This window comes from Semicossyphus pulcher, unplaced genomic scaffold, assembly GCF_022749685.1.
Source record: "Semicossyphus pulcher isolate SPU_LCO1_2020_fin unplaced genomic scaffold, fSemPul1.0.p SCAF_14, whole genome shotgun sequence".
Classification (NCBI taxonomy): domain Eukaryota; kingdom Metazoa; phylum Chordata; class Actinopteri; order Labriformes; family Labridae; genus Semicossyphus; species Semicossyphus pulcher.
The window spans coordinates 9,951,969-9,972,726 of record NW_027211648.1 but is presented as its reverse complement, the minus strand read 5'-3'; the positions used below and the strand labels follow the sequence as shown (position 1 = coordinate 9,972,726).

At 40.5% G+C, this 20,758-nt stretch overlaps 2 protein-coding genes and 2 gene segments (V, D, J or C); 3 read left to right on the top strand and 1 right to left on the bottom strand.

Moving 5' to 3' along the window:
- Positions 1 to 1,057: 1,057 nt before the first annotated feature.
- Positions 1,058 to 20,758, bottom strand: part of LOC138591785 (Ig kappa chain V-III region MOPC 63-like) — a 61,673-nt gene continuing 41,972 nt past the window's right edge. Inside the window, 2 exon segments of the V gene segment in view lie at positions 1,058 to 1,529; positions 2,207 to 2,240. Coding sequence covers positions 1,207 to 1,529; positions 2,207 to 2,240 — 357 coding nt within the window.
- Positions 7,967 to 20,758, top strand: part of LOC138591786 (immunoglobulin lambda-1 light chain-like) — a 38,936-nt gene continuing 26,144 nt past the window's right edge. The window contains 2 exon segments of the V gene segment in view: positions 7,967 to 8,024; positions 8,106 to 8,427. Of these exon segments, the coding sequence occupies positions 7,973 to 8,024; positions 8,106 to 8,427 (374 nt within the window).
- tspan37 (tetraspanin 37) lies at positions 9,043 to 12,709 on the top strand. Its single transcript, XM_069662479.1, has 7 exons — positions 9,043 to 9,195; positions 10,406 to 10,597; positions 10,697 to 10,771; positions 10,889 to 10,987; positions 11,540 to 11,692; positions 11,802 to 11,885; positions 12,029 to 12,709. The coding sequence occupies exons 1-7, from the start codon at positions 9,133 to 9,135 to the stop codon at positions 12,104 to 12,106; spliced, it is 744 nt and encodes a 247-aa protein (XP_069518580.1). The 5' UTR covers positions 9,043 to 9,132; the 3' UTR covers positions 12,107 to 12,709.
- On the top strand, positions 13,636 to 19,649 carry elavl1a (ELAV like RNA binding protein 1a). 6 transcript variants are annotated; one of them, XM_069662477.1, is made up of 7 exons: positions 13,636 to 13,741; positions 15,013 to 15,072; positions 16,855 to 17,035; positions 17,539 to 17,642; positions 18,250 to 18,403; positions 18,511 to 18,754; positions 18,915 to 19,649. In XM_069662477.1, the coding sequence occupies exons 2-7, from the start codon at positions 15,037 to 15,039 to the stop codon at positions 19,237 to 19,239; spliced, it is 1,044 nt and encodes a 347-aa protein (XP_069518578.1). In that variant the 5' UTR covers positions 13,636 to 13,741; positions 15,013 to 15,036; the 3' UTR covers positions 19,240 to 19,649. The 6 variants fall into 6 exon arrangements, with proteins under 6 accessions (XP_069518578.1, XP_069518579.1, XP_069518576.1 ...); XM_069662478.1 differs by having other exon boundaries at positions 18,250 to 18,412; positions 18,529 to 18,754; XM_069662475.1 differs by having other exon boundaries at positions 18,250 to 18,412.

The window sequence follows — 20,758 nt, the reverse complement described above, 5'->3', positions numbered from 1 at the left end:
AAACAACTCAACTGCTTGTCATGTTGGGTTTTCTGAGTCAGGGTGAGAGACTTTGAAATGTATCTGACATTATAGTGTTTTCTGTTTGGCGCACTTTTTTTGTTCTTTTCATGTCTGTGTACATTTTGCTCTGTGTTTTTGTCTCACAGTCTATTTCTTCTCAATGTGGTCTTTTCTTTTCTCATTTCAGAGTCTTTTGCAGACAAATTTCTGACTCAGTCTGACAAATCCAAGTCTGTAAGTCTTGGTGGGACTGTGACTATCAGTGCCACAGGGAGTTCAGATATTGGAGCTGATCTCAGTTGGTACCTTCAGAAACCTGGACAGGCTCCCAAACCGCTTATATACTACGCATCAACTCTCGAATCAGGAACTCCTTCTCGATTCAGTGGCAGTAGATCTGGTTCTGACTACACTCTAACCATCACTGGTGTTCAGGCTGAAGATCTCGGAGATTATTACTGTCTGGGTGCACATACTGGTGGAGTGTTCACACAGTGATTTAGAGCCGTACAAAAACCTCCCTCAGTTAGACTGCAGTGAACACGTCCTCCTGCAGGTGCAGAGGGTTGATGAAGATAATGTGAAGAGGATAAATGGTCCAGTGAACACAAGAGTCATCAAGCAGAACCACAGGCAATCTAAATGCAACTGAGAGAAACTCACACATGCTTTTACATATACGATTTGATCTTCAGGCTTTTTCTGTGTATTTGATTTATGAAAAGGCTAAAAACTCAAATTCGGGTTACTGAACAAAAAAACTTGGACAGTGTCTGCATCGATAGCTGCAAAAAGCATCTCATACAACAACAGTCCAAACAACATTTTCCAATTTCTACCCGTTATTTTTGATAATCCAAACGTAGTTCTGAAAAGGCTTTATTTTGAAAAGGTGTAGGGTATGATTCTGAGATGTTGATGTCAAAGTATTGTTCACAATATACAATAGAAGTAACACAAAGACACAGACGCATTATAATCCACTGTTTGATTTAATGTTGGTTTAATGTTCACATGCAGTTTGATTTGAACAGTAATAAACACAGAAGTGAATATGCAGAAGATAAAGCAACATGCACACTAAAACACTGAGTAGAAAGCTGTGAAACGTGCAGAAACATCTGAACAGAGGAGATGTGTAGCTCAACAAGACCTCTATCAAAGAAGCAGAGTCACTTCCAGACAGGAAGTGTTGCTGAAGCTCTACTCTGAGCAGCGCTCAGGGGCCAGGGTTTGAGTGACAGGGCTCTGTCCAGTCAGACTGGCCTCACAGCTCACTGAGCCCGCCCTCCTCCACTGGTCTGCAGAGAGGCTCAGGGTGCTGCTCCAGCTGTAGTGGCCGTCCCTCCCCACGACCTCCAGGCTGTGTGCCGCCCCTGAGGAGCTGCTGCTGCCTCCCACCTTCCAGCCCAGCCTCCAGGCTGAGGGGAAGCCCCCGCTGGCCAGACACACCAGCGTGGCTCTGCCCTGCTGCAGCTCCTTTGAGGAGGGGGGGAGGACGGTCAGGGAGGGCTGCACAACGCCCACTGCAGGAGAGAGAGAGAGGAGAAGAGAAATGTACATACTAACATACTACTATATATACTTTAGTCATTCTGTTGCAGTCATGAATCAGTCAGAATCCGACCATCGGATGATTCAAACTTCTTTAAATGTATTTAAACGTGACTGTTGACGACGACTTCACATGTAGTTTAAAGCTGTGACAGTAAATCACTCGTCCATGTGAAAGCTCTTTCACTTCCTTTTCACTACATTTAAAATAAACGGCCCGTTAACACAAAGACGAGCGGCAAAAGTCATATTTGTTTTGAACAGAAATCAGACTTTAAATTTAAAAACAGTTTCAATGTTTGACATGAATCAAAGAAAAGAAATAAAGTAGTGATGTCAACATTTGGGTAAAGAAATGTCTGCTTGTAACTCTGGACATTTACGAGCAGATAATCAGCAAAGATTTCTACAAGGAAATATATATATTAAAAGATAAAAAGGGCCTTTTATGTTTCCTAACAATGTATTAACACACAACACTGAATTAATATTGATTTATTTCTTCTCTTATAGTGACATCAGACTTTCTTGATAAATAACAAATAATTACCATCAATGTAGAAACACCGAACTTGATCAGAGTCATTTAACTTGTGATCAAAGTTATATTTGCTATAAGTTGTACACAATAAAAATCTCTGGTACTCACAGTCAGCGACGAGTTTGGTTCCTCCACCAAAAGTCCACCACAGTGATACAAACGCATTAAGCGGCCGTACAAAAACCTCCTGCACTCTGAACAAGCATCTATCCACTGAAAGAAACTCTGCTTTTTCTACTAATGAAGAAAGAATACGTTTGATTGACTCTACAAATCTGTATTAAAGCTATGGATGGAAATGATGAAAGAAATGAAGATTATTTTTGACATTTTGCTCTACTTTTCTACAAGCAACACTAAACACTCACAGCCTCCTTGTAATAAAGTCATTATTCCCTCAGTTTTAGATCAGTTCATTGATGCTTCAATTAACATCATGGCTTTAAATAATAGTCATTTAAACACTGACATTGAACACAACTGAAATGAGTAAATCTCCTGAGTAAGTTGGAGGCAGAGAAAGATCTGTATCATACCAGTCACAGTAAACTAAGTCTCATTCTTAAATCCTCAGCTTAACTTCTAATATAGATATTTTCTTCTGTTTAAAAAAGCTCATAAAGTGTGTAAATCCAGGCAGTAATCCTCTGACTTTCTGTTCCACGTTGCCGTCTGTGTTCAACAGAGAAATGATTTCCATACAGCGCAGGCTTTGCATCGTCAGCTGATCCTGACGGTTTATAGTCCTGTGAGTTCAACACTGCACGACTCAGATCTGTCAGACAACACAGCATGACTCCCATCAGCATCCTCGTCTGGACGCTGGCCTGCTGCTGTTTCACAGGTTTGTTCACTCATTTTACATCATGACGTGCAGCCTTCTCTCTGTTTTTCTTACTGAAACATTATTTGTCTCTGCCTGCAGGATGCAGCGGCAAGGTGACTGTGACTCAGCCTCCAGAAGTGACCTTTACTCCAGGATCCACTGTCACTCTCACCTGTAAAATAAGCGAGCCCGTTTACATCTGCGCTAGTATTGATCTATGTATATTCTGGTATCAACAAAAACCTCAACAGAGTCTAAAGCTCCTCATAAATCATCGAAGCAGACGTCCTTCAGGAACACCAGCCCGGTTTAGTGGCAGTGGAGCAAGCTCTGACTTCTCTTTGACCATCACTGGAGTTCAGACTGAAGACGCAGCAGTTTACTACTGTATGAGTGTTCATAGTGGTACGGGGTTAACACAGTGATTTATCGTCGTACAAAAACCTCCCTCAGTCAGGCTGCAGAGACTCTGAACATGAAGTGACTGCAGCTGCTGAAGAGGAACTCTGACACATTCGTCTGGCGGTGTGTATGCACATGGGCTGTTTCCCCACTGTGAAACAAGCACTTTATGAAGTTAGCTAAGTGCACCACTTACTGAGAACTTTCAGAAGGTTTTTACTTCCACATATTATCATAATGTAACTGGAAGTAAATACACATACACAGGGAATGTACTGCCATTTGACAGATGGCCTTTCTTTAAATGATCATACTGTAATTGAAAATAAATGTACTGACACAGGCAGATGTTGCAAAGCGTCAGGTAGGTGTAGTGGTTAGCTCTGTTGCCTTGCAGAAAGTAGTTCCTGGCCTTCTTTAAATCATAATGTGAGGTAGGTAAGGTAGATAAACCCAAACAGGTAAGCACTTCAGTGCGGCTGGTTGTTGCCCGGGTTAGTACCGTCACCTGGCAGGTAAAAGGTCATGAGTTCGATTTCCAAGCTGGGGCCTTTCTTTAAATCACCACAATGGAATTAAAGGTAGATATACACAAACAAGTACGTACTTGCAGGTGACACGTTGCTGAGGGGGTTAGCTCAATGGATAGGGTAACCGACCGGTGTATCAGAGGGTACGTTCAGAACCTGGTTCGACTCCAACATTTCCAACATACTAACAATACAATTATGCACAACTGTAATGATTTTAAAACTCCAAATGAACCCACTAAGGCAGGGCAAGCAGATAGCTCCATGGATAGAGCGCCTTATTAATAAAGGTGGACCTAAAGAGACTTGTGTCTGGATCACTCAATGGGATTACAGGTCACAGGATAACCATAGAGAGACGCAAAAGGCTGACGTCAAAAATCTAACTCGAATTCTGACATCGAAAACCACCCAGCACAGCAGGAGAGAGTAAGTTGAGTCGAGTCGAGTCGAGTAGTTATTGGCAGGAGGTAAATGTTGAAAGGGTCTATAGTGAATGGAAAACATCCAAGATGAATAAGATAAAAATGACTTAATATCCAAATGACTGGTAGACAAACCCTGAAATCCTATGAACATCTTTAAACTATCTTAAAGAGAGAGAGAATTCCAGCACATTAAAATATGCAATTTTCTAAACAGGTCAGTATAAGTTGCAAACAAGTGTGGTGAGAAGGATTTGATATTTGGGATTAACACACTGAGGTCAAGTAGGCATATTATCCTAGATGCAACACCTGTTTCAGAATGAGATGAGATAGATTCAGGTACAGTCTAGCTGCAGTTCATTCAGTCTGCCAGCAGAGGGTGCTAAAGACCTTTTGATGAAAACAGAGTCATGCGTGACAAAAGTTAAATGCAGATACAATAAAAAGACAAACCACGACTAAGACCATCATTTACTCTTTTTGTTGTTGTTGTACTCTGAGTAACCAAATGAGCGGAAAGACGATGAACTGTCCCTCCTCTCCACCACAACTCTTCTTCTGCTGTTTCACATGAACAGGTGTGTGTTTGAATGTGTTTTGCATGACTTTTCTGCATCACGGCTCCCCAGAGTTAAAAGTTCTTCTGTCACAGAGGGTCTGAGCTGTTTTCACGCAACACACTGAAAACTGAATCAGGATGATGTTTCAAACAGCTCTGCTTGTCATGTTGGGCTTTCTGACTCAGGGTGAGAGACTTATGATAATAGGAGTATTGTTTATTTGATGCACAATATGTCTGTTCTTTTCATGTCTGTGTACATTTTGCTCTGTGTTTTTGTCTCACAGTCTATTTCTTCTCAATGTCGTCTCTTCTTTTCTCATTTCAGAGTCTTTTGCAAACAAATTTCTGACTCAGTCTGACAAATCCAAGTCTGTAAGTCTTGGCGGGACTGTGACTATCAGCGCCACAGGGAGTTCAGATATTGGTGCTGATCTCAGTTGGTACCTTCAGAAACCTGGACAGGCTCCCAAACTGCTTATATACAAAGCATCAACTCTCGAATCAGGAACTCCTTCTCGATTCAGTGGCAGTAGATCTGGTTCTGACTACACTCTAACCATCACTGGTGTTCAGGCCGAAGATCTCGGAGATTATCACTGTCTTGGCTACCATGGTGGTGGAGTGTTCACACAGTGATTTAGAGCCGTACAAAAACCTCCTTCAGTTAGACTGCAGTGTAAACGTCCTCCTGCAGGTGCAGAGGGTTGATGAAGATAATGTGAAGAGGATAAATGGTCCAGTGAACACAAGAGTCATCAAGCAGAACCACAGGCAATCTAAACACAACTGAGAGAAACTCACACATGCTTTTACATATACAATTTGATCTTCAGGCTTTTTCTGTGTATTTGATTCACAAACCGTCTGATATCACCAATAACACAAACTATTGAGCAGTGTCTCTATTAATATCTGCACAAAAACAGTCCAAACTAAAACACCACATTTTCTACTCTTCATTTTAATAATCCAAATGAATTGAAACTGTTTTATTATGAAATAAAAAATGTCACAATTACAAATTCACCATCTCCTGCACCATCAGGTTTATTATAATATCAGGTATGATTCTGAGATGTTGATGTCAAAGTATTGTTCACAATATACAATAGAAGTAATACAAAGACACAGACGCATTATAATCCACTGTTTGATTTAATGTTGGTTTAATGTTCACATGCAGTTTGAGTTGAACAGTAATAAACACAGAGGTGAATATGCAGAAGATAAAGCAACATGCACACTAAAACACTGAGTAGAAAGCTGTGAAACGTGCAGAAACATCTGAACAGAGGAGATGTGTAGCTCAACAAGACCTCTATCAAAGAAGCAGAGTCACTTCCAGACAGGAAGTGTTGCTGAAGCTCTACTCTGAGCAGCGCTCAGGGGCCAGGGTTTGAGTGACAGGGCTCTGTCCAGTCAGACTGGCCTCACAGCTCACTGAGCCCGCCCTCCTCCACTGGTCTGCAGAGAGGCTCAGGGTGCTGCTCCAGCTGTAGTGGCCGTCCCTCCCCACGACCTCCAGGCTGTGTGACGCCCCTGAGGAGCTGCTGCTGCCTCCCACCTTCCAGCCCAGCCTCCAGGCTGAGGGGAAGCCCCCGCTGGCCAGACACACCAGCGTGGCTCTGCCCTGCTGCAGCTCCTTTGAGGAGGGGGGGAGGACGGTCAGGGAGGGCTGCAGAACGCCCGCTGCAGGAGAGAGAGAGGGGGGAGAAGAGAAATGTACATACTTATATATATACTTTAGTCATTCTGTTGCAGTCATGAATCAGTCAGAGTCCGACCATCAGATGATTCAAGTGTAAATCTAAACTAATATATAAAGATTATTGATGATGTCTTTGCTTCATGAAGATAACATAAAAATAATACGATCTTCTCCCTGGGAAGAATATTTTCAGTTCTAACTGCAGAGCTGAAAGAATCATGTGATTAACGGTTGAAAGCTTAATCCGCCGTCTCTTTCACTTCCTTTTTACTGCATGTAAAATGAATGAAGCGTGAACACCAAGATGAGCTGCATGTCCCGATAACATCACAACTGTGTTCGACACGAATCAGATTTTAAATCTAAAACATGTTTTAATGTTGATGAGTGACGTGTATAAATAAAAACAATATTAGAGTAGCGACGTTTAGATTCAGTTAGAACATTTTACTTTTTACTTTTAAAATGTCCAAGCAGATAATAATTTATTATCATACATACATTACATCTAAGAAAATTACAACATAAAGAGGTTATTGTCTTTGTTCTAAATATTTAACAACACAAAACGTTAATATTGATGCCTGTGAAGCTTTTTCTCAGATTGTGAGATCAGCCATTCTCGATAAATGGACAAAAATGATTAAAAAGATTCAAACACCGGATTCGATCAGAGTCTCATTCTATATTTTGTAAATGCTATAAGTTGTACGGAATAAAAATCTCTGGTACTCACAGTCACTGACGAGTTTGGTTCCTCCACCAAAAGTCCACCACAGTGATACAAACGCATTAAGCGGCCGTACAAAAACCTCCTGCACTCTGAACAAGCATCTATCCACTGAAAGGTTCCCTCCTTTTAGTTATAACATAGTAAATATTCACCTTATTGAAATAACGAAGTTTTTCTAATTATGTGGATTCAAATTATTGTATAAATAAAGATTATTTTTATGAGTTTTGTTTTGTTCTACACCTGACCAAGAAACAAAGACAGTTTCCTTTTAACAAAGTTATTTATCCAGTTTCAAATAAATAGATTTAGACTTTTTTTGACATAATGCTTTAAAATTATAATCAAGTTGAAGCTATACTGACATATTGTTTATCGACAGCAAACCTAGAGACTAAAGACAAGTAGACAGACATAAACAAACAGCGCAGACAAACTTTTCCTTAAATCCTCAACCGCACTAAAAAATATTAGTTATTAGTTATTATTTCCCTCTGTTCAATAATATCATAAATGGAGTAAATCCAGGCAGTAATCCTCTGACTTTCTGTTCCACGTTGCCGTCTGTGTTACAGCAGAGAAATGATTTCCATACAGCGCAGGCTTTGCATCGTCAGCTGATCCTGACGGTTTATAGTCCTGTGAGTTCAACACTGCACGACTCAGATCTGTCAGACAACACAGCATGACTCCCATCACCATCCTCGTCTGGACGCTGGCCTGCTGCTGTTTCACAGGTTTGTTCACTCATTTTACATCATGACGTGCAGCCTTCTCTCTGTTATTCTTACTGAAACATTATTTGTTTCTGCCTGCAGGATGCAGCGGCAAGGTGACTGTGACTCAGCCTCCAGAAGTGACCTTTACTCCAGGATCCACTGTCACTCTCACCTGTAAAACCAACCCAAAAGTTTATGTTTGGTCAGATGGAGCTAGTCAAGTACACTGGTTTCAGCAGAAATCTGGACAGGCTCCGAAGCTGCTTATTTACAACGGTATACACAAACCATCCAGTGGTGGAGTTCCAGCTCGATTCTCTGGCAGGGGAGACGGCGTGAACGCTGCTTTGACCATCACTGGAGTTCAGTCTGAAGATGCAGCAGTTTACTACTGTCTGGGTGCACATAGCGGTCCGGTGTTCACACAGGGATTTGTCGTCGTACAAAAACCTCCCTCAGTCAGGCCGCAGAGACTCTAACTGCAGCTGCTAAAGAGGAACTCTGACACAGACCACTGAACACAGAACATACAGTAACCTCACCAAGCAACAAATACTGATTCAGATTTATATATAAATGCATATTTTGTATCCTTTTATCTCTAAAATATTACAAACAGCTAGCAAATATGTGTATGTATGTAAGGTATGGGCCTATTTCTTCCACCACTTACATGAACCAACGCCACATTCCCAGACTGCATGAAAACATACATCCCTGTTTTTTGTTCTAATCTGAAAGTTCAACAACTTTAAAGTTATTTTGAATAATAGAAAAAGTCGCTGCACATTATACACAAGATCTCAGGTCTTGTGCAGACCCTACTATTGCTCTTTAGTTATTTAACCCATACAGAAAGACCGCAGTGCTGAATCATAGTGTCTCAACCGGCCTAAAGGCCTCAGCAAAAACATGAACTTGTTTATCTTTGTCATCCACAGAGATGTTGCCGCGTCATTTGGGGAAGTTACTCTTAGGCCAAGGCGGAAGAAGAGTCCACAGCTTCTCTTATTTTCATGAAACAGATGTTATATTTCCTTTACATGCTGGATTGGTAGTTCACTTATGATCGTTCCGTCTTTATAGCGCATCTGGTTGCGTCCCTCGCAGCTCTTTGAGTCTCAAAATGCGTGATCGGAGAAGAAAGAATTTGAAGACAACCCTTCAGCTCGTCAGTAATCTCCTGTGGGTATGTAAGATGTCAAATAGGTTTATCTTAAACAGCATGTATTGTTTGCCAAGTCTTGCCAACAAAGATCATTTAGTTATTGGTTTAATTAAAAGTTACCATACATGCCATTTAATGATACTAAATACTATTTAAAGCTCCTGTGAGGAGTTTTTCTCTGTTTATGAAACAGCCTGATATTAACTCTGATTACTCTATATGACCTACAACAGCAAACTAGACCATCACAGACACGATTGATTATTTCTAGATCGTTATTTTTAATGCCTGAACCGCTGGTGGGGGGGTAGGTGTCAGCCGAAGTGCATGCTGCCTTTGTTTACATTTTCTGGGGCAAAAAAATTCAAGTTTGGTTAAAAACCACCACTTAAGCATGTACAGATTTAAGAGGTACAGCTTTGTCCACGGCGGGCGCAAAAAAAGACAGCTTTAAACATTATGTGGAAAATGTAAGCTATGAGCTGCATCCCAATCCAGGGGCTGCCGCCTTCGAAGGACGTATTTGAAGGCCGATTGCGTCACTGATGCGCCGTCGAAGGCTGTCCCAATTCGAAGGCTCCTTCAGATGCGCCGACAAATGCCGTGAAGGATCCATTGGGCCCACCGTAACCCGGGATGCATTGCGCGGCAGAGGAATACACTTTAAAATGTGAACGTTTTTGGTTTCAACTCAATGGAATAGCCAGTGTTACACGTTTTTAAGAAAACGAAAGGGCCCTTGAAACATATTACCTTTAAAATAATAGGTTAACTCCCTCAACATTAGTTATGCTCGCTATTTAGCCCGCTAGATACCTGTTGCTAGGCTACAGGAGCGGCGTTTAGTGACGCAAGGGTGGACCAGACCGCCTACGCAGGCTACGAACGGAGCATCCTCCGTGGACCGCCTCCTTCGAAGGCTGCAGCCCGTGGATTGGGACAAAGCTTATTTAATGGAACATCCTTTTAGTTGTATCTTTTTCCCTGACTGCTGTAAATACATACAGGCGATTAGTATTGATTATCTTTATTAACAAGTGACCAAAGAGCTATTTTAAGTCAGTACACCCACCAATGTGATGGACTTTGTAACCAAAAACCTTTTCATGAAAATCGGGATGTTTATTTGTCTTGACGTGTGAACAAGAGGGAACTTTTGCCCAGTTGATTGGCATGTGATTGTTTAAATCAAGAAAAAATCCATCTTTTTTATTTATTGTTTGTTTACCAGGTTGCTGGGCTGGTGGTGGGCCTGAGTGGAATATACCTGCTGTTGAACTACAGACATGACAGCTTATTTTTTTCTCACAACTTAATCACCCTGCCAGCTATCCTTGCTATTTCCAGCGCTGCAGTCCTGGTGGTCAGCGGCTGCCTCGGCTCCGGCCGGAGCATCAGGGATTCTACCTTTATCCAGGGACTGGTAGGGTTGTGTGTGTGTGTGTGTGTGTGTGTGTGTGTTAATATTTCTGCATGCATTAGTGTTTGGATTGTGCGTAACAAAGTTTCTCTTCTTGTCCAGTTTGTTTATCTGCTGGTTGTGATATTCTGCTTGGAATGCACGGCGGCAGCGCTGGCTTATTTTCACTCTACAAAGGTATAGAAGTTGCAAAAAAATGAATGCAACCTGCACAGTTGGGCTTTAAAGACACTGCAGATCATTGTTTAAATCATGCATATTGATTATCTTTGTGTGTACTTCCTTTTTCTTTAGCTGGACTCAGAGTTAGCCCCTCTCAGTAAGGTGTTTCAGAATTACACAGGCAGCAGCCAAGACCCCAACACTCAAGCTGTGGATGCTGCACAAAAAGAGGTATGTATGGCATACATAAAGACAATCCTACAGTGGCTGACGAGGGCAAAGGCACCGCAAAGGCAAATACTTTAACAGCAAACTATGCAAAGTCAAAAAGACACAAACCTAGCATACACAAACGCATCATATCAACAGAAGTGATCAAGGCCTGTCTCTGTAAGGGAAATTGTCTGGGCCTTTGCAGTGCCTTTGCCCTTGTGGGCCACCGTACAATCCACATATTGTTAGCACGTTTGTATCTGGTGAGCAAAATGTGTATAGATGTCTACATCACAACGAAATCATGAAAAGTCGCAGCATATATCTAGACTGAGTACCATTATAGCCAATAACACCTGCAAGTATCAGGGACATGACAAAAAGCAGCAACTCCTGTAGCTTGGGTTGTACTTCCTCTCATGGCCACTAGATGCTGCTCTAAAACCAAACAATCTGCTATCTTCTCTTGATTGCAATATGGAAATGTATTTGTCTATACGAGGATATGTAGTCCAAATCATTCCTAGTGTTTCTAACTGATAATAACAGAATATTTTGTCTTCCTCTTAGTTGCACTGTTGTGGTGTCCATGACTTCAGGGACTGGCTGAACACCTCCTGGTTTAACAGCTCAGGAGGACTGTCGGTTCCTCGCAGCTGCTGCAACTCTTGCTTCCCCTCCTGCAATGGCACATTGGACAAGCCGTGGCAGCTTTATTCAAAGGTAGATTTTTGACTGCAGATAACTTCTTCACTCATTTACATTAAAAGCTCCAGGTTATCTTATTGTCTGTTATTTTCTGTCTGTCTTTTTGTATGTGTCTCTCTTTCAGGGCTGCAAGGTGAAGGTGGAGACGGCCATACAGTTTGTGCTGAGTTTGATCATCTGGGGCTCCCCAGTGGTGTTTCTGGTTGAGGTATTTTTACTATTTAATACAGTAATAAAGTATATTGTCAAATTTAATCTTAAAACCAGATACATTTACAGTGAATAGAAATGAAATGTTGATTTGTTTACTAACCAGAATCCTTCTACGCTTTCTTTCCTCTTCTCTTGCAGCTTGTTTTGTTTCTGACGGTGGGACAGCTGATGATTGGCCCACCATTCACAGAATATCAAGCACTGGACAATAAATAAAGACACTGTGATAAATAGTACATCACTGTACTATAATGCAGAAAACACTGCATAGTATACTGTACATGTATACACATTATCAAGTAAATTACAATTAAACTACAATTAGATGTGTTGTATGTTACACTACAAACACATAACATACAAGGGAAGAAATATATAGTGTAGCACAGCTTTATGTTGGTTTTTGTTGTTGTATTCATCTGAAACTTCCACACACACAACATTAATTCCTGAAGGGACAACAAACTAAAGCTCATTTGCTTGCACATGTATTGCATTTATGATCTGAATATTGTGTTCCTTGTATTGATCACATTTCTTATCTTATTCTGTATATCAGCCATCCACTGAATTGCCCATAATTACAGAACCTTTTAAGTATTGCAATGTACCAAGTATGTCAGTAAGTTAAGCTTCTGTTAAATCATCATCATTAAATTTTTGACTGAAATATAACTTTGTTCTTCTGATTCATTACAACTTTAATTGGAAAAGTATCCGAATGGTAAGACTTAACTTAGCCCCAATTTGAATACAGTTATAAATACAGAAATGACCATAAAAGGGGAAATATTTGACATTGTATTTGTCATATGTTATATGCATTGAAAATTTGTATTTTCTTTTTTTTCCCCAAAATGTTTTTCACTAATAAAAAAAGTGCAGTAAGCTATTCTACACAGTGACTGTATTTTGTTTTTTGTTTTTTTTTATCTGGAAAAAAGAAAAGAAAGGAAAAATAAGGCCATTAGGTGTCTAAGTGTTCACACAACATTGACTATGTTTTTTTTTTTTCCTTAAGAAGGCAAATACACTAAACAGAGCATTAAGGTAAACTCTATATGCAGTAATATTTTAGGCCTGCAGCAGAAGAAGGCCACACGTATTTGGCTGCAGGAATTGAGACACAGTTCAAAGCATATCTATGTGTCAAAGCATAGCTAATCAGTATTAAGATCTCCAATGAAATGAGACTATAATTCCAAGCAATCAGAAATAATATCATATTATTTCGAATTAATTGGTACACTTATTTTTCTTCAAAGCTACTGAGAGTAACTTTTGGTTTGTGTCCCTGTGGAGAAAGCTGTGCCTTTTTGCTGATTTTGTACAGTCCTGTCTTATACGTGTACAGTGGTGATTTTTTTTAAACAAATATCGTATCCTGCCTTAACAGGCATATGTATCTCCACTTTAAATATTTACCCTGGAAACCCTGTTAATCGCTTCACCTGACACCTACCCCCTACCAGCAGTTTCAGGCATTGAAAAAACTATATAAAAATAACCAATCTTGTCGCTGACGGTCTGGTTTGCTGTTGTAGGCCATGCAGAGTCATCAGAATTATTTTCAGTCTGTTTCATAACCAGATAAAAACGCCTCACATGAGCTTTAAGGAACTCTGACCACAATACGAAAGTATTATTGTAGTGCATGTTGATGATTGATGTTGACCACGCTGTCTCTTCTGCAGAGGCGTGGCTGCACGCGAGTGGGCGTGGTCGGACCGTCACGTAGCTCCTTCTTCGGGTTCTTCTCCGTGAGGCCGACTTGGAGGGAAGTAAACGTCGCAAAGAAACGGGGAAAAATAGGAGAAGGGAGCATAAACAGCAATTACCCCCTAAAAGCTGGTAAGATTTTAAATGCTGACAAATGTTTCATTTGCATACTTTGTTCATTAAATGTTTTGCCAAATGCCACGGACTGCCATGCTGCTCTCGCGGCCCTGGGAGCTGTTGATTAGCTAGCGGTGGCTAACGTTAGCCTCCGTGGCCTGTTTGCAGGCCGCTGGGGTTTAGGCGCGGGGACAGACCTGCATTTATCTGACGCTCTCCAAAATAGGGGCACGGTGCTTTACGTTAGCTAGACGGCAACCGACTGCCACGTACTTATCCGTTACTACGTTATCGAGAGGGTGTGTTGTCTGGGTGTATCGGTATTAAAGTTGTTAACAGTAAGATTGTGCGCTGTGTTTGTCGGGCCAGCTTGAACATATGTTAAATGATAGTAGATAGATAGCATGCAATAGGCTAACTTGCTAATGCGTGTAACGATAGCCAGGCCTCCGCACGTTTCAGAGTGACACAGCTCGTGAATTGCTGTGCTGTTGACGTGTAATAAAAACAAAGGTGCGTTATTTACACGAAGTCTGTTGGTGCAGAAAGCCACGCTAAGCTATCTCTGTATTTATTTTAATGTTATCCATCATTGCTACACCTAACCTTTGACGTTTACCTGAGGGCAATGTTCTCCACAGGCATTTATACTTAACATAGAGGAATATACCTCTGCCATTGTCGTCATTTATCATTATTTCTTTGTTTATTAAGTTGTCTTTCTCCTGATAACCATCTTATTTATGAGGAGAGTGTTAACCCTTCATGTTTACCTGGATATCACAAATCAGTGCACACACACAGCACATTAAAATGTCCACAGATAATTTAAAGGTGGGCGGTATCCTGTTTTGCATCCTTGGAGGTGTCCTGAGTCCAACACTAAGACTGACTACCAAGTCTGAGTGTAGCTGTATTTGCAGTTGGAGAATGAATGAAAAGTTCTCAAGCTTTAGGCAACATAAAGAAAAGCATTCAGCGATAAACGCGCCATTACAAATCACTAGAAGAAAAAAGCCTGTAATGATCCTATTTAGGCCTAGTCCCTTGTTGTTTGAGTGCATTTGAAGTGCCCTTTAAGCTATTGAATCATTATCTAAGATATCCTCCCTTTTTAAATTTAGAACCAAGTCAAATCTTTGTTTGTTCATCCAAGAATAATAGGGTAACAGGACTTTGACATGAACCTTATTGTTGTCAGGTGATTACTTTCATAATGTAATTTTCTTTATCCTATAAGTTTCCTATTATTGTTCATTGCCTCATTTTTTCTTGTCCCCACCCAGCCTCAGGAGCAGTGAAGTGTCTTCATGGCAGTTCGTCGAGGACACATTAAGTACTTGAAAGTGAGTATGAGTTCTCAGCTGCCATTATAAACAGTTCTACTGTATTTGAATTTAACAACTGAATGTTAGCAGTACGATTAGAACTTTTTTTGTCATAATGTCTGACAAAAAATGTCCAGACTTGATATAACGTTGGGCATAATGCTGAAAATTGGAAAGAACCCTTTTATGAATTTGTGCAAAGTGTGACACCCAGAGATCTATTATTATTTTACTTGAACTAATGGATCGATATTCTTTAAAAGGTATTAACATTAAGAGAAATCAATAACACAGGCTGATGCCAGCTCCCACTGGCTATGACCATGTTCAATGGATCAAAACAGGGCTCTCATTCATCCGCTCGGGCAGTGTATCTTACCCACCAGAATACCCAATTACAACCCTTCTCTTGCATGAATGGACCTCTGTCAGGTTGACCGCTGGACCAGTTCCCTTTTCAGGCCTGATCCCATTTCAGCCACCAGTAAATGTGTCCAATAGGACACGCTCTGCTGAATGATCCTGAAATCTGCTTCCACTCTCGTTGAAGGCACTTTTTTTATTGTTACGTAAACTGATCTCAGACTCTTTAGACTAGTTATCAGACCAGACTGCAGACTGTCATGCGACTGAGATAATCTGTAGTTGAAAGAGTCAGTTGCGTACTTTGCAAATGTAAAGCTTGTGTTTTATTGTATGAAATTCCATTGTTTAAACCACTACAATGAGATCAATTTGCAGCTTAAATCCTGTCACATGCTTGTTATATAATTGGTTACCATTATGTGGCCCTAAAGCTTTCAACTCTGATGTTCTGTTGCATTGAAAACTGTGATTACACTCTGGGCATTCTTAATCTTTTACCACCAAGAAGTACAAGAAGCGATTGAACCAGGGCAACTAGACTGAGGAACTAAACGTCTCCTTTGCACAAAGGAGGGGTGGGGGGTTGTTTGCAAACAATACATTACTCTATTTAAAGGTTCTATTTTAGTGGTAGTTCACAAAACTCCTTTCATCTGCTCATCTTGCTTCTCTTGAAGCTTTCTCTTTCCCACCCCCCACACGCCTACTATGTTGTACATGCACACCAGTGCTGTCAAACTTGGCCAAAAATGACGTTTGATTATCTTTCTAAAAAAACACAGTTTAGAACTATTTGAATACTTATTTTTGCGCAATATGTCGACAAGAGGACATACAAATACAATGAGAGATAAACTTATGTGCAAAGATATATTTATTTATACATAAGCATGCCTTTAAAAACAAATCAACACGGGCTTCCTACACCTTGCAAAATAAACAAATTGGTTACAGTAGAACGTACATTCGGCGCTCTGAGCGAGCTGTGCTGTGACAGGTATATTTATTTAAACATAAACATGCCTTTAAAAAAAAAATCAACATTTATACCTGTCTGTTATGCTGGGGGTGAGAATCTCTGTGTCTGACCGGGCTGGGATTTAAATTCTCCGCCGTCATTACCACACGGTTGTTGTTTTAGCTTGTTTCAGCTAGACTTAAATTATTAACGTATCATAGTATAAAGTGACGTTGTGATGCATTCAAAGGTGCTCCGTAAGCAAGAGAGTACGTGTTACTTTTGGAAATTGTAATTGTAGCAATCCACATATGTATGCAAGTTTACAATATGGCTTTAAAAGGAAGATCAAATTTGAGAAGATTTATTTTGCAATCTTCTGTCACTCCACAAACGTATTTATTTCAGCTCTACCTCTGCGTACGCTCTGTGCTTACCTTGCTTTGTGTTTCTCGGCCCACCTGGCCGACCTGCAGGAGGTGTATGACATGTCGAACGGTTATGAAGACCACATGGGAGGGGATGAGGGGAAGGACGCCAAGACCAACCTGATAGTGAACTACCTGCCTCAGAGCATGACGCAGGACGAGCTGCGGAGCCTCTTCAGCAGCATCGGAGAGGTGGAGTCTGCCAAGTTGATTCGAGACAAAGTCGCAGGTATGCTACACTCTGAAGCGATATGTAGACATGTGACAAACCCGCTCGGCTCATGAACACAACATTTTTTTTAAAGTGGCAAAAGATTTGTGTTAAGCCAGAATAGTTGTGACTACAGCCTGTGACTGTGTGGTGGTTCAGCTTTACGACTCATTTTCAAATGCCCTCGTCTTTTCTGGCAGGGTATCTAGTAAAGGCATGTTCTCTGGCTCCACTGTCCTCAGTGATTTTTATAATGTACATTTTATTTTTAAACATATCCAAATTGAATTCCTGCTTGAGTTGACAAGTAGTTCTTTGACCACCATTGACCTGTTTTATTTATTCCAACAAGTCCAACGCTGTTCAACTGTTCGACAGTTTATTTGTTTGTTTAGACTAGCATGCAATGTTAAGTCAAAGTTAATTTGTTTTGTTTTTAAATATTTATTTGTTTGCAGATTTTTTTTAACTATACAACGTTTTTTTGTTTTATTTTATTGTTTTCCTTTTTTTTTCTCTAGGCCACAGTTTAGGGTACGGATTTGTTAACTATCTTAACCCTAGTGATGCAGACAGAGCTATCAGTACACTGAATGGACTAAGGCTACAGTCCAAAACTATCAAGGTAACGTGCAATAAGGTGTTCTACAATTCTCAAACCAAAGATGTCATGTCATATAACTCTAACGTGGCTCCTGTGCTGTCCGCTAACTAGCTAGTACATCAGCCCGAGGAAGTGATACTGCTTTTACTGCTCACTTAATGCCCTATCTGACATGTCTGTTGAGTTTGACTTAAATTGTACTTTATTTTATTTTGGCGCATTTCTTCTATTACATGTATTTAATTTCTAAAAAGTACCTTTTTAATCAGACCACTTTCATTTTTTGTTTTTTGTAGTATTCATTTCTGTTTCTGACTCCTCATTTTTGCTCAGACAGAATATCTAAAACCACTTTGGTGACAGTGTGGTTATGAGATACATTTATTTAGACATGTTTACCCAAAAATGTTTTTAAAAAGTAGGTGAAACTTTTCAGATGAGCTGATGATTGTAACTTAAGAAAACACCTGATATAACTTCACTTATAAATCCAAACACATAGTTACACTTAAAACATTTTGATAGATTTAAGAACTTTTTGTACTTCTAAAGGATGTTTTTGTTACTTTGTTTTGTACTTGTACGTCAGAAGAGTTTTAATTTGGTAATTGTTGCTTCCTTTCACCAGGTTTCATATGCACGGCCCAGCTCTGATACAATAAAGGATGCCAATCTGTATATCAGCGGCCTGCCAAAGTCCATGACCCAGAAGGATGTGGAGGACATGTTCTCACGATATGGACACATCATTAACTCACGTGTACTTGTTGATCAGGCCACAGGTACGACAGGTGAATGACTTCCTTACTTACAAAAATTCTCCTCAGTAATAAATAATAGCAACAAAAGCAGTATTTACGCTGCTTGTAACAGAATAGTTTGTCTCAAGCTTCTCCTTCGGACTTAGGCGCTTCCCGCGGGGTGGCCTTTATCCGGTTTGACAAGCGGGCGGAGGCGGAGGAAGCTGTCAAAAACCTGAATGGCCAAAAACCACCTGGAGCCTCTGAGCCAATCACGGTGAAATTTGCCGCCAACCCGAACCAGGTGAAGAACACGCAGCTCATCTCTCAGCTCTACCACAACCAGTCCCGGCGCTTCGGGGGGCCCTTACACCACCAGGCACAGAGGTTTAGGTGAGAGAAGTTATATTGTTTTTACATACGCTAAGTAGGACAGACGAAACATTGACAGTAGAGCTATGTACCGTAAAATATAAGACACTATTTAATAAAAAGTAATCCATTTAGTTTCATTGATAAATCCACAAATACACAGTAACATCTTCACTTCCAGGTTCTCCCCCATGGGTGTTGATCACATGAGCAGCATGGGGGGCGTCAGTGTCCCTGGCAACTCCACCTCTGGCTGGTGCATCTTCATCTACAACCTGGGCCAGGACGCCGACGAGAGCATCCTGTGGCAGATGTTCGGCCCCTTCGGCGCCGTCACCAACGTCAAGGTGATCCGAGACTTCAACACCAACAAGTGCAAGGGCTTCGGCTTCGTTACAATGACTAACTACGAGGAGGCGGCAATGGCCATCGCCAGCTTGAACGGCTACCGGCTGGGAGACAAGATACTGCAAGTGTCCTTCAAGACCAGCAAGGGCCACAAGTAGAGAGAGCTGGACAATGGGGTGTAGAGGAGAGATGGAAATGACCTGCGCTAGGCTTTTATTGCAGAGAGCAGAAGTATGAGTTTGAAAAGTCTGGCACATCTGTTTGCGGTTTAGTTTATTCAATGAGAGGTTGACTCTTCTGCACCTTTGTACTTGTCTCAAATAGTTGTTTTTTTTTCATCTTTATACTCATGCTTGGGGCTTGAGGACATTCAGTAGGTTCATTTTTTTAAGGAGGGGATGAAGAGGGCGTAACTCCCATGATACCCCCAAGTTAACTTCTGAATTAGATCTAAATAACTAAAATACTGTAATGTGTGTTGCATGTTTAATTGTTGGGACTAGATTAATGAGGCAATTGATTCTTAGCAGTACACTGAGAATATGGATCATAGAGAAAAATCTGCGGGGCTTTCTACATAGGAAGGTTTTTTTTGCCTGTACTTCGTGGTTGTTTCATTTTGGAGAAAGCAGTGCTCTGTTCTGGATCCTCACCATAAGTAGAAATAGATGCCTTAAATTATCATCCAGTGGACACATAAACCTTCAATACCACTCACTGTCTTTAGTTTAATTTAAGAGCAAAGCACTTTTAACTAATCTGTTTTAGGTTACGATGAATATCATTTTATGTTAATCTATGACTTTGGTTCGCTCTCCTTTTGGGGTTAACAGTTTTAAACGTGAGTTTTGTTGGGAAACGATTTTGTTTTGTTCTCCCTGTGTAAAGTGTCTTTTATTATAAGTCGTTCTGCAGGAGAGTCCTGTTGAATATTAGCCCCATTCAAGGAGTAGGGAAATAAGACGGACCAAAGGCAGGGAGGGATTTGATCCAAAAGAGGTAAATTGAAACCTTTTTGTTTTTGTTGTTGTTGAAGAGGTACTAAGGTTTTATCTGATCCTCACTGAGAGCAGCGTCTCTTTGGCTCAGTTTGCCGTTCTGTTTTGTTTTTTTCATTGATTTTGATTTGTTTTCCTTTTTCTTTGATTTATTTTTTTTCTTCCAGAAGCATATATTTTTATTTGTTACAACTCTTCGATACAAACTTGTTTTAACAAGTGCTTATCTCAAGTTTGGGGAGAAATTAATGGCCTTTGTTAACGGTTTCAGTTCAGTTTTGCTTTTTTCTTCCTTTCTTTTGTTTTGGTTGTTTCAACTTTGAGCATAAACCATTAAATTTTATTTCTTTTTGCTGAAAGTTTTGTTTGGTTTGTTTCTTTTTTTATTTAACGTTTCTAGATTTGATTTGGAGTTTTGTTCTATTATTTTTTCTAGAAGCAAATCTGCAGTGCCGATAAAGAGATCCCTTGCCAAGCGAAAACCGGCTGTTACGGAGCGTGTGTCTACAGGAGGCTTTGAAACACATAAAATAGGCTTAAAATTTGTGAACTATTCACAATATGTGGACCAATGTTAGCGGAGATAAGGTGATTTAACCTGCGCACAGACACTTGAAGGAATGTGATGGTGTGGCAGACATTTCATGAAGCAACTTTTCTAAGATTAGCACCAAGTTTA